The sequence below is a fragment of the Python bivittatus genome, unplaced genomic scaffold (assembly GCF_059951505.1).
Source record: "Python bivittatus isolate LINGU-HERP-01145 unplaced genomic scaffold, Pbiv_v1 ctg000120_np1212, whole genome shotgun sequence".
Taxonomy (NCBI): Eukaryota; Metazoa; Chordata; class Lepidosauria; order Squamata; family Pythonidae; genus Python; species Python bivittatus.
Genome location: NW_028277037.1, coordinates 4,615,973 through 4,629,799, shown reverse-complemented (window position 1 = coordinate 4,629,799; position 13,827 = coordinate 4,615,973). Strand labels below are relative to the sequence as shown.

Below are 13,827 nucleotides of genomic sequence, written 5' to 3'. Positions count from 1 at the left end.
TTGACCATGCCTTGGTAAATAAGGTACTCAATAGCACTACTAGGGGTGACCAGGAAAGAATTCTAGGATGGACTAACTGTAGTGGCCCTCTGGTGACCAGGCTAAACACAGTCCAGGTGGGGGACTTTGACTAGGACTAAAGAGCTGGATCTCCCTCCATCAGCAGAATGGCACCAGGAGAACTGAAGGATGCTGGATTTGGTAGTACATCAGAGGAGCAAGGCAGACCTCAGCCAGTCAGCTAGGCTTAATTTTGTGGCTCAGGGCCTGGAGGTGTGACAGATCTCTATCCAGTCTTTACCCCCACAGAATGTGGGAGCCCCATCCATCCTAAAATCTTAAGCAAAGCAGGCCCCAAGTAGAGTTACGTGCATACCATGTATGAAAAAGGAGAACAGAAACTCGTGACATCCATAGCAGGGATTCCACAATTATTGGGATTCCTAAAGGTGTGACTGCAGAGGGGACTAACAGCTAGTGCATTACATAGATTGGCAGCTGCCTTAGGCTCCATTCTGTGGATGAGCCACCAATGTTCTTGCGTGTCACAAGTGAGAGCCTACTCACATCTCTGGTGAGTCACCATTTCTCTTCATGGACCTATCACTGTTTCTCAGGGTCCGTCCATTAGACAGGTCTCCATTAACATCCTCACTTGGAGAACAATCCATTGGGTAGCTCTAATCTCAGCTAGGACGACTTGGGAATTGGGGACTATATGTAATAGGAGACTATATGTGTTATTCCAAATAATATGTATAGGAGATCTATACATATTATTATGAAAAGACTATGCTTTGTGCTCAAGTTCAGTTCTAATTTCTACTAAGTCCTAAATCTAAGTCCTACTTCAGAAGAGTAAAGGGCTGATGATTTATTTAGAGGAAATGTCAAACACTAGCTCTAACAGTAGGGGCCCCACTAATAAACATGTGTATGGTAGTGATCTCCCTTTATTAAATAGTATAAAATAGATAACATTGCCTCTGTACCTTTGCCTACAAAGGATGCTGTAACTCAACCCAGACACAAGTTGCGAATGCTGCAGGAAGATATTCCTGTTGGCTCCATCTTTGGTGACCAAGAACAGTAACTGGACTTAGTGTGAACTACTTTGTTGGTGACCAAAAGATGGAACAATGGTCTCATCCTATTGAGGGGGGAAATGTTGAGAATGAATCTGACCAAAGATCAAAACACTGTTTTACTGTGTGTGTTAGTATATGCTGCCCTTCCATTTCTGATGAATTTTTCTTGCCAGTGGCAAGTCTTGTTTTCCCAGTGAAATATTCAGTAAAAGAGAAGTTGAACTACACTTGGCTGAAGTCAGCAAGTGCAACTGAAAGGAGGGGTTCTCCACAAAACAGGAAGAAGTCTTAAGCCCTGCTTTCTAGCTACAAAAAAGGGAGTTAACTCTTTGTGAGATATAATCTTTGCTGAATGTCAACACAGAAGTTGCAGAAAGGAAAGCAGTCAGGTATCATCACCCAAAATATTGGTGCTATTCTATTGCAATGCTGGAAAAGCTTCAAATGTACTTATTTGTGATTTTAGAAAATAAACAGATCAAATTATATACATTCTAAATTTTACTGGCCAGCACAACTTCAGTTTTGAGAGAGGAAGAGATATCTGAACATGACAGTGTTAAAATGGCTGTGTTTTCTTATAAGTCATATCCTTTTTTTAAGAAAACCAACCCCATGTTGTGTTCATTACGCTTTGCTAATTGTTTAAAACACTTTATCCAGTGAAAAATTACTACTCTGGCTTGTTCCTGGATTTGGGATCAGACTAATCCTCTTTCTGAATTTGGCAGCTGGTTTGATTCTGTTGGCTGGTACTCACTCCAAAATGCCAAAATGGAAGAATTCATTCTAATCTGCCCAATGATAAGATTCCATATCACTCATGCATGTGTGCGCGCACACACACACACAAGTATATGTGTGTATTCCATACCATTCTCTCAGATAGATACAGTCCTACATTTGGAAGAGATTATTTAAAGATGCCTAAAATTCTATCCATGTTTGTTGGGATCAGAGGGAAGTTTTAATGCAATAGTTTCAGGAACATTTTTAATGTAAAACACGCTGAGCAAAATACAGTAGTGTCCTTCATTTGATTTTCCAGATTAATGAAATTAGTCTATGCTCAACATTTATTTAGGAATATACCTGTGTAATGTCTGGATCCAGTATTAGGAGTGCTTTGATAAGAAGTGAGACTAGATGATGGCAACAGAGGGGGAAGAAATGATGTTAAGTACTGGTAAGTGGAAGAGCCAGCCAGGGAAAAACAGTGTAGTTGGTTAGAGGCGCTTTATATATTCTGTTCTTATACTTTAATTACCATTTCAGATCTCAGAATATTTCATTAGCCTATAAGTGGAAAAATTGAAATCTATTTTTTTAAAAATTGGCTTCCTATTTATGTATTGTACAGAGGAAGTCTACCTCAAAGTGAATTACCACATTCAGACTACCCCATGCCACTTGAAATGCTTTCCTTAGAAATTTGGTCTGAATGGTCTCAAATAGAGGTACCTAAATCTAATACTGGTCCCTAGAGGACTTGTGCTAGAGGTTTAGCCACAAAGTTTGATAACATAAAAACTCTTACGTAGAAAAAAAGACAAAATAGTTTCAATGCCCCATTGTGAACTGCATAGTAAAAGTATATTTTTGATTATTGGATGAGTGAAAAATCACCTCTAAATTATTAAGCAATTACAAAGCTGTTTGCTCAAATCAACATACTTCTTCACATTTAACCCAAGTTCTATATTGCTCAAATCGACATACTTCTTCACATTTAACTCAAGTTCTATATTCTTAGGTTATTGGATTAGAATGGGATAGATGTCCAGTAGCATCGGCGGCAGGTGTTTTGAAAAAAGCTAAGGTAGTGTTCCCATGTTTGTGATTGCCGTCTTGACTTCTCTGACTCCGTCTTACCCCGCAGACACCACTAGAAGGAGCCATGGGGAACTAGCATGTGATACAGCGTGAGGTTATAATAATTCATTTTTCTTCTTTACTAGGTTAAAATGGATATTCTGCCATTATATAGAGAACTTTTGGAGCAAAAACTCAGTTACGTATTATTGTTTAACGTATTTATAATACAGTTAGTTATTATATTTTATTGTTCCAGAAAAACAGGTGCAAATAATTATATATATTTTTTAAACTTGCTGGTTTTAAGAGTTTTCATAGACAACGTAGGTGGTAAATACGTAGCCTCATGTAAAATAGGTAGAAAACCTTACTGCTAGGTTCTTGGTTAGCCGCATGATTTTCTATTATGACATTTTGAATAATAATGTATCCAAATTTATAATTATTAATATAAGGGCAACTTTAGAAGAAAAATCAGTCAACAGTGCTGGAAAGAAGAACTGAATTATAGACTTGAAATAATCTAGTTCTGGAATAAGTGACTAGGGTCATACTGAATCCGTATCAGTTCTTCCATACAATGGTGGAAGGCTGTATTTTGGAGGTGCTGGAAGTCTTGAGATAACAAGACCTCTATTTGTTTTGCAGGAATGCGGTTGAGAAACCACTGGCACAGGTAATGGCAACAAAGTTGATGGTGGAACATCTTGTTCAAGTATAGGAGATTTGCAAGAACTCAGCATATCCATCTCCAAATCGATGTAGCCACAGGAAGGTCTTCCATGAACAGATGCACATTGTGGTTGAAATGTTTTCTTGTGACACTTCTGATAATGAACAACTATCAGAAATGCTAGAGTTGTAGAACATATACCAATTAACAAGGCAGAGAATGTATTTGTTATCAAACAGTTGCCATATTTAAATGTAGTTACAGTCCTGTTGATTGCTAGAGAATCATTTGTTGGCTTTCTCATAGGTGAGCAAATCCCAGCATATATAACTTCCTCAATTAGTTCAATTTTGAATTCTGGCAACATTGCTTCAGCAAAATCTGGATTAACATTTTCCATGGGTCTTCCTAGTTTAGTTAGCACATCCTGGATTTCATCTCTTGCACATTTGTCAGTCATTGTGCAAAACAACTTACTGTACCACATGAACACAGTGGACCCAGTTTTGAGATGAAGTAGAATCATATCCCCAGGACTGTCTGCAAACAAGTATTTGGAAAGTTTCTTTAAAAAGATGTTAATTCTTCCTCTGTTTTTCAGGAATGAGTGGTAGCTATTTTTTGTTATTACTGTATAAATGTGGCATGGGATAGTAGTTGGCCTGAATGTTTCTATGATGAATTTATCTTCAGTCTTCAGTCCTCCTGAATCAATGGCAAAGAGTAAAAATTCCTGAGGGGAATATTGAAAATCAGTATCAAGTGGATAACCATACATAGTTTTATCACTGGCATTAAACTGTAACCAGCTTTCCAGATCTGTTGGTGAACCATCAATTGGGTTTATTCCAAGGGTTAGTTGAGTTGAATTTCCATCTTCTTGATCATAAAATGTCTCTGGTGGTACTGAAAATGAGAACCTGTGTCCAATTGTTGCTGCAATCCACTTAATGGCATTAACAACTCTTGGGGGAGTGTTTGGCTGACCTGAATACAAATGAAATAATAGGGGAGAAATGTAGAGCACCAAGGTTTGAATAGTCTGGCTCTGAAAGACAAAAGGAACTGGTCACAATTAAGGTTATACCAATACACTTCCCAGTTTTTCTAACATAGGTCCCAATGTCTTCTCTCTATACACTTGCTCAGGTTTCAACAGTGTATTGTCCTCCATTTCTCTCCCATTGACTAATCAGTCTGGATGTGATTAACTACAACCTCTCATTTGCTGATATTCCAGAAAGCAATAGTAAAGATGAATAACTAATCCTATCACTGAGTGAGTAATGAGTGATTTGCAATGGTTATTTGCTCAGTTACAACTCTCTTAATATAAAGGGTTTCTTCTAGGCTCTTGAAGAGTTTGTTGCTGTCCCAGAACATCCAGTTGCAGGTGAGGTGGACTTTCTGAGGTGCTTTACACATTATTCCTTCCCAAAAGTCCAAATTGTGGGAGAGAAAATGCATGTGAAATGGACTATTTCTCCAATTTCCTCAACTTCCAACAAAAATGGGGCTCCTGACTGTTAAGACAAGTGTAGACTAATTGGCAAGTTGTAACTCACAACTCTATTTTTTTTTTGAACTTGCAGAAAGAAAGCAGGATATGAATACAAAAATAAATACGGAGAAAAATCAACATTCTGATTGTGAGAAAATAATGTTTCTGAGCCTATACATACATTTTATTTATGACTTACCTAGAGGCCCACTCTGAGATTCAGGAAAAAAAAATAGCAATATTGTCCCTGAATTATGCAACGAGCTATATAAAGTAAGTGGTTTTATACTGGTACTTTGAAAAAAAAAACGACGAAATGATATGATTGCAATAGCACTGCTTTTCAAAAAATCCATATAATAAAACTAGGGTAACTCAGCATTTCTACTGAGAGAGTAATGTCACCTTTGCTACGCTGAGGCTGCTTTGGTTTGTTACAATAACGCTGCCTTGGTGGGATTGTTATACCAATAATTTCCAATGCCCAGGATAAATTTTCAGTTCTTTACCTCAAGCTGTACCTGCCCTAGCAACACCCACATTTAAATCAGCCAAAAACCAGATCAAGTGCATTTTAATAAACAGAATTCAGCCTTTCATGAAATCCTAAAGTGAGCTAGGAATTACTGTGAGGTTTAAAGGTATGGTTACTGCATTTTCAAAATCCATCTGCTCAGACAAGTTCTGCAAAACAATCTGTGCCAAAGCTATAATGCTGTCTAGCAGGTGCAAATGGCCAGAGTAATGTTCCCAACATTGTCCTTATGAAGTCAACGCAAAACACTCTTGTGCACCCATCGGTTGCTTTTTCTGATTTCAGTTTCCACAATATATGATGGAATAGACTGCTATAATATGTAGTGAGGATCATTAACTTACGTATGTTAATGGAGGGAACCACAGAGATGACTTGGAGAAGGCATCTAGAATCTGTTAGGACAACAACAGGTGGAGAAGAAGCATGCATTAAGCCTAGGGAGGTGGGAAAATACCAGACTGACTCCCTGGGGTATAAGAGGAAGGGAAGGGAAAGGAAAACACAGGAAAGATGCTTTTCCTATAGCTTATCTCAATATAGTACAGCTCTAATGTTCCTGTGGAGTCAGTTTCTTGATCTGGTCTACCTTGTAATGGCTGACAGTCAATAAATGGTGGTGCCTGGTGAGTACAAGTAGGGCCATGACAGTGACAATGATAGACTTAAATGCAGAAAAGATCAGTGGCTACTAGGGGGAACAGTGTACAAGCAATCTATCTAAATACTTACTTACTTACTTACTTATTTATTTATTTATTAAATTTTTCAACCGCCCATCTCCCCCCAATGGGGGGACTCTGGGCAATTCACAACATGAAAAACATAAATATATATAAATACATAAAACATTAATTAAAAACATTACTAAAAAGGAGAAGGAGAGTCCAAGAGGATGAAAAATCTGAGGCTGAAGACAGAAGGCCTCTATGGGGCTAGCCATCCCCGTGCTTGGGGTATTCCCTCCCCACCCCAGGCCAGGTGGCAGAACCAGGTCTTCAAAGCCTTACAGAAGGCCAGGAGTCTGGGGGCCAATCGCACCTCCGGGGGCAGAATGTTCCAAAGAGCAGGGACTACCGCAGAGAAGGCCCACCTTCTGGACCCTGCCAGTCGAAGTTCTTTCACTGACGGGGTCCGAAGCATCCCCTCTCTGTGATTGGGTGGGACGGGTTGAAGTCATAGGGGAGAGGCGGTCCCTTAGATAACCTGGTCCCATGCCACGTAAGGCTTTAAAGGTGATAACCAACACCTTGAATTGGACCCAGAAGCAAACTGGCACCCAATGCAGCTCGCGGAGCAGAAGCGTTACATAGGCCCTCCTTGGGGCACCAACAATAGCCCGCGCAGCTGCATTCTGGACCAGTTGTAGCTTCCGGATACTCTTCAAGGGTAGCCCCATGTAGAGTGCATTGCAGTAGTCTATCTGGGAGATAACAAGGGCGCGAGTGACTGTTCGAAGGGCATCCCGATCCAGGAAAGGGCGTAACTGATGCACAACCCGAAGTTGTGCAAAGGCCCTCCTTGCCATGGCTGCCACCTGCTCTTCAAGCAGGAGCCGTGAGTCTAGGAGGACCCCCAGGTCACACACTGGGTCTGTCTGGGGCAGCACCACCCCATCCAGCACCAAAGATGACAAAGTCCCGGATACAGAGGAGGCATTAATCCACAGCCACTCCGTCTTACCAGGGTTCAGCTGAAGCCCATTGTTCCCCATCCAGACCCTTACAGCCTCCAGGCACTGCGAAAGGGTGGGCATAGCATCACTTACTTCACCAGGGATGGAGATGTATAGCTGTGTATCATCAGCATACTGATGATACCTCATCCCATGATGACGGATGATCTTGTCCAGCGGTTTCATGTAGATGTTGAAAAGGAGCGGAGAGAGAACCGAGCCCTGCGGCACCCCACAAAGGAGGGGCCAAGGATGGGACCTCTCGCTCCCTATCACCACCGATTGGGATCGGCCCCAGAGAAAGGAGGCAAACCAGCACAAGACCGTGCCGCCCTCCCCCAATTCCCTGAGCCATCCCAACAGGATACCGTGGTCGACGGTATCGACAGCCGCTGAGAGATCGAGGAGAGCAAGGATGGTCGCACTTCCACCATCCCGCTCTCGCCAGAGGTCATCCTTAAGTGTGACCAATGCCGTTTCCATTCCATAACTGGGCCTGAAACCTGACTGGAAGGAATCCAGATAATCCGTTTCCTCCAGAACCCTTTGGAGCTGTGATGCCACCACTTTCTCAACCACCTTCCCCAAAAAGGGGAGGTGGGAGTCTGGATGAAAATTGTCCAGCACAGTAGGATCCAGGGAGGGTTTCTTGAGGAGGGGGTGCACCAATGCCTCCTTAAAAGCAGCTGGAAACACTCCCTCCTGCAAGGATATAGTAACCATCGCCTGGATCCAACCATATGTCACCTCCCGAGCTGCTTTCACCAGCCAGGAGGGGCATGGGTCAAGATGGCAAGTGGTGGCCTTCATAGTCCCCAGGATCCTGTCCACTTCCTCACGAGCAACAGGATCAAACCGTTCCCAGATAACTGGGTAAGAAGAGTTCCCCGGTATCACACCAGACCCTGCCCCACGCTCGGAGTCTAACTTGGAACAAATCCGAGTGACTTTGTCCTGCAGATGCTCTGAAAATTCCTCTGCACAGCCCTGCAAATGAACCCCCACATCTCCCTTACCAAGGAGGGACCTAGTGATCCTAAACAGGGCCACTGGGCAGCATTCTGCGGACGCGATAAGGGCGGAGAAGTAGAGGTGCTTCGCCGCTCTTATTGCCAGAAGGTAGGCCTTGATAGCGGCTCTAACCTGTGTTCGGTCGGATTCGGTCTTTGTTTTCCTCCAGTGGCACTCTAGATGTCTCTTAACCCTCTTCAGCACCCTCAACTCCTCCATGAACCATGGGGAGTGTTGGGGCCGATGTGGCAAGAGAGGTCACATAGGCGTGATCCTGTCCAAGGCCCTGGCCACCTCCCTATTCCAGGCAGCAGCCAAGGCCTCCGCTGGACCGTGCAGCAGATCCGTGGGAATATCCCCCAGCTCCTTCTGAAACCCTGATGGGTCCATCAAGCGCCGGGGGCGGACCAATTGCATGGGTCCGGCCTCCCTGCAGAGGGGGGTGGTATAGGAGAAACTCAGGGTCACCAGGACATGATCTGACCATGACAACAGAGAAAGCTGTAGATCTCCCCTCAGATCACTTTGCCATTGCTCTGACAAGAAAACCAAATCCGGCATGTGGCCACTTTCTCAGGTTGGGTCCCACACAATTTGAGACAGGCCCATGGCTGCCATGGTAGCCATGAACTCCTGAGCCGCCTCCGAGGACCGCCCCAGGGACGGTAGGTTGAAGTCCCCCAGAACCATAAGCCTTGGGAACTCCACCACCAGCCCCGAGATGGCCTCCAGCAGCTTAGGCAGGGAGGCTGCCATGCAGCAGGGAGGCTGGTACAATAGCAGAACTCCCAACTGTTTACGGGTGCCCAACCTAATAAACAGTGTCTCACAGCCAGAAACTTGTGGAGCAATGCCCCTGAAGGCCACTAGAGATTCCTGGATCACAACAGCCACCCCTCCTCCCCTGCCCTGGCATCTCGGCCGGTGCCACACCAAGAACCCAGCTGGGCACATTTCAGAGAGGGGCACCCCCCCTCGGGCCCCAGCCAGGTCTCAGTAATGCATGCCAGGTCTACCCCCTCCTCGGTGATCAAGTCACATATGAGGGGGGCCTTGTTGTTAACTGACCTGGCATTAAGCAGCAGCAGCCGAAGGCCAGGGCCCCTACGAACCTGCTGACCAGGCTCTGGGAATGAGCCAGGAGGGCCGGAACACGCCACCGGTAACACACACCAGAGGCGTCTTCCCCAAAGATGGCCCGCCCTCCAGCTCCCGCCATATCTTCCCCTACCCGTCACCACCTCCATAGAGTAGCCCGCCGCATATGATGGACACAAGCAAGAGAAAGCAACTTGTGTCTTTGGGCTCTTTCTAGATGCACCTGGTTGGCTTTGCTGGAAAAAGATGGACCACGGTTTGATATTGCAGGGTCCTTATTTCCAAGTTATTTATTGGACTTTTCCATGTGAATTCAAATGTGCTTTGTGAATAGTTCTATATTAGTATATCCGGTAACTACTAAAGTCAAGGTGGATGAGATACAGTTCCCAAGAAAGTAAAACTGGGTGTGAACTGCCCAGATTGGTTTGAACATTTGCACTGTACTAATTAACACAGAGACTTACCTTGTGCCTTGTTGTACATAGTAGTGGAATGAAATCCAGTCTCTGTGCATATTCCTTTGTTGGAAACAATGGCTGATTCTTTCATCAATTCTGAGACAAAATCCCTTGTAATTTGGAAATTAATTTTGGTTCCAAGTGAGCTTTCCAAACTTAAATAATTTCTATCCAGTTGTAAAGCATCAGGATCTATCACGGGTGTTCTAATTAAATTTTGGATAGAGTCATACTGATTCATAGGAAAATATAAATTGTAGGTATTAGCAAGTTCTAGAGGCTGAGTAAACAATGAAGATTCATAAGAATGCAACTCCAATATCTGATTTTTTCTATATATCTCTTCTTGACTAAGGAATCTGCTGCTTAAGTTAAAAGCACTGGATGCTGTAATATAAATTAAATGTGATCCTTTTTTCCATAGAGAAGTGTCCATTTCAGTTTTAGAACATACTAAGAAACTATTTCCTGCAGTAACAAGTCTGTACGATAATGGAATACTTGTAAAAGATTCATGGGTCTTCATTCTGTCTGAGCTAACCTGTTTCCTGTCAGGCAATTTTTCCATTGGCAGTATATTACTAAATCCAAATAATAATGTCAGTTCCACTGGAATTGATAATGTCAGAGAAGGAAACAGTTTGGGGATGCTGATTGTTTTAGACAGTAATCCAAATGTTAATAGAGATATGCTGGATAACTGAGTGTCATGTTTTGATGAAATTGGAGCATTACCACTGTAATACAATTGAGTTGGTGGACATGCATTGGATGGAAAACCCGGTTTGGGGTAAAAATCACCGTTTGTAAGACTAGCATCAAATTCTGATGTAATATTGGTCAAGATGGAGCTTTTGTTCCATTTAGGAACTTCTATCTGTCTTATCAGTGGTAATGTCATAACAGTCTCTGAGGCATAACTGTAGACGTTAAATAGTTTTTGATTCTGATCGCTGTCATGGAACAAGAGCAAAGATACTGCAACACTGGAAAATGGCAGTTCAGATGATGATGCCCTTAAATGTGTTAATGTTGACATGGGTGTCAGAGAAAGCTTAATTATAGAAATGATGTCTCCAGATATAAATCTAGATGCTGTTAGATGTTTGAATGGGCTATGATAATTTAAATTTCTTATTTCTCCTGAGAAGTGTTCTGGAGATGATGGTTTAGAAGAAATTTCTTCTGGCGGAATGTCCATTTTATGGTGAACAGGATTTGAGAAATGATTTTTGGTAGTAGGCATAAACAAACCCAAATAATAGAATGTAGAATTATCCTTTGGCTCAGATTTTTGAGGTGTGGGGAAATCATCTTGTGATACTTTATACAGTATATGCTCTGATATTGGTGGAGTTCCAAAAGTCTCCTTATTCTCAAATTCGGTTGAGCTTAATATCAGGGAAGGTGAAAGTTCAGAAGAGAGATATTGAAAAATAGTAAATATTGGTGAATTAGCCTGAATAGTCTCTAAATCCATTTTGATCGTTACAAGCTGTGTAATGATATCCATGTGAGGAGGGATAACTGAGGAAATGGCTTCACTGAAAAGCGATGAACTTGCTTCAGACTTTATAACAGAGCGTGTCTGTGGCAGAGCAGCTGTCAAAACTGTGAAGGTCTGTGTTTTGGTTGGTCTCCATGTAAGTTTTGGGGTGGCCATTTTCCTTTTTTGCCACTTTTTTGAGTATCTTTTTTCATAACCCTGTTTAAGAACTCTCCACCCAGCAATTTCATATCCCAATAGCTGTGAGAGATTGTTTGACTCAACATTGTGCCTTAGAACTTGTACTAATTCAGATAGCAGAGCAAACACTCCAAACCCAACTGGCCAATAGAGTCCTACATAATGGCTTTTTGTAGAGTTGATGTATCTAATATCTTCAGCCAATATGGTCAGATTCTGAAAATATTTATTAAATGAGTCTTTGACTGGAATAAGAGTGAGTGAGGAAGGATCCAAATGGAGATATTCTGCCATGGTGCAAATCAGATTTAGTTGCTCTCTAATTTCTAGAGTCCTCTTTGTATAAAGTATGATCTCAGCGAAGGTGATGGAAATGTGTTTGGCATACCAACTTCCAGAACAAATACTGAAAGCCCCAAAATACATGCTGTTAAAAGACTGACATCTTTTCAAAGATTGCATTATAGTTTAACATTATCTAGAGTTACTCAACAGTATCTATTGATTCCAAGTATTTATGTTTATGATTGCAATCATAAATTTAGGGCACATTTCTCACAAGCATATTAATGAAAAGATTAGCATCTAAGATATAATTTTAAAAGTGCCTCTTAATTACTTAAAAAACTGGTGGGTGTGGGCTTGGTTGAAAATTGTACTAAAAACATTTCTTTTAAAATGGACAGTACATAACTATTGTAGAATATTTACAGGTTATTTGATAATTTATGATTCACCACTTTTATCCTCTGCTTATTCAAAGCTTGCTGGCCTCCTTTTTTTAAATATTGGCTCTAGTCTACCTAGAAATCTATATCTTGTAGATTTGCACACTATTGGTGGGAAACTGACTACACAGGATCCAAAGTTCCCATAAAACATATGAATCTAAATGCCTAGTTTTGTCCCTATATAGAAGAACAACTTTTCAAAGTTTTTCTGAAGAGAAGAAATTTTCAGAGGCTAAGATCCAGAAAGTACATCTAAAAATGAGGTATTTTTTTGCCATTAATGGATCAGGCTTGGATCTACTTTCCTGCTCTTTTGTCCAGAATAACTTAAAGGTCCTATTCATTTCTATTTCACCCTGTCCTTATTCAGAAAAAAAAAAAATGAGTGGCAATGTAAGAGCTTCAGTCAGCAGTAGGAGTCATCTGAGACTGAATAGAACTCAATTCCATAAATGGGTCTCTACTTGTGAAATGGGTGGGCCAAACCCTGATTGTCTTTTAACATTTTAAGTAAATGTTGTATGTATTTGAAAATAAACCCATATGAAACTGATCAAATTCAATTGTTCCTGAAAGTCAATGCAACTTACATGTTTTTTTCATGGATGCAAATTCTATCTTGAAGTGCAAAATCTGCATTAGTGGTTGGAGTTTTACACGCCATGCCATATGCAACAATAGCTAGATGGAATTCTTCACTCTTCTCCATCAAAGGCTTCCCTTGGAGTATATTTGTGGAAATGTTGTATTCCAACCATTTTGACAAAGTTGAATCATTAGCCAGAGTGATCTAAATAATAATAATAATAATAATAATAATAATAATAATAATAATATCACATGCATCATATAAGGTATAATAAGGCTATTGTTAAAAATCATGCCATCTGAAATTTTCTATTTGAACTCTTTAATTTATCTATATTGTTTATTCCTTATATGCTTAGGATATGTATGTTAAAAAGGAGAAAGAGGAAAATGTTGCCTAATTACTTGGTGGAAATCCCTCTCTAAGGGAGCCCATAATCTTTGCAACTCTTAACAAAGATTAAGGAGATTAACTAGGATCATAGTGGCAAGCCAGCTACTTTTTGTTCTAGGAAAAAAAAGTGATCATCACTTAGCCTCGCTGGTTCTCTCCAAACAATACAACTGATTGAGTCATCCATTCTCTGGGGCAATCAATTCACCTTGGCATACCAGGGACCCAATCAGAAGACTGATTGGGTCCCTGGTATACCAAGGTGAATTGATTGCCCCAGAGAATGGGTGACTCAATCAGTTGTATTGTCTGGAGAGAACCAGCAAGTAGTTCAAACTCACCTAGTGAGGTTCAAGGCTAGCAAAATTGAAGATTAAAGTCCCAGTTCTAACTTAACAGCATACCACCCTGACTATATATTTTTCCTCCTGGTAAGGTCAGCTGCTGTTAACTATTGTGTTGAATTGAAGGAGTGGCAAATGCTTCAGATGTTTTAAAGCAGTAGATCTTCTCTATGCCTCACTAAACATGGTCAGGCTTATTTCCAACTCAGTTTGTTGCACTCTTGTG

The 13,827-nt window shown here is 41.4% G+C and overlaps 1 protein-coding gene across 1 annotated transcript; it reads right to left on the bottom strand.

Moving 5' to 3' along the window:
* Positions 1–3,451: 3,451 nt before the first annotated feature.
* On the bottom strand, positions 3,452–11,974 carry LOC112540813 (uncharacterized). The gene is made up of 2 exons (XM_088134997.1): positions 9,864–11,974; positions 3,452–4,563 (listed from the first exon to the last, which is right to left on the bottom strand). The coding sequence occupies exons 1-2, from the start codon at positions 11,968–11,970 to the stop codon at positions 3,452–3,454; spliced, it is 3,219 nt and encodes a 1,072-aa protein (XP_087991123.1). The 5' UTR covers positions 11,971–11,974.
* Positions 11,975–13,827: the final 1,853 nt, after the last annotated feature.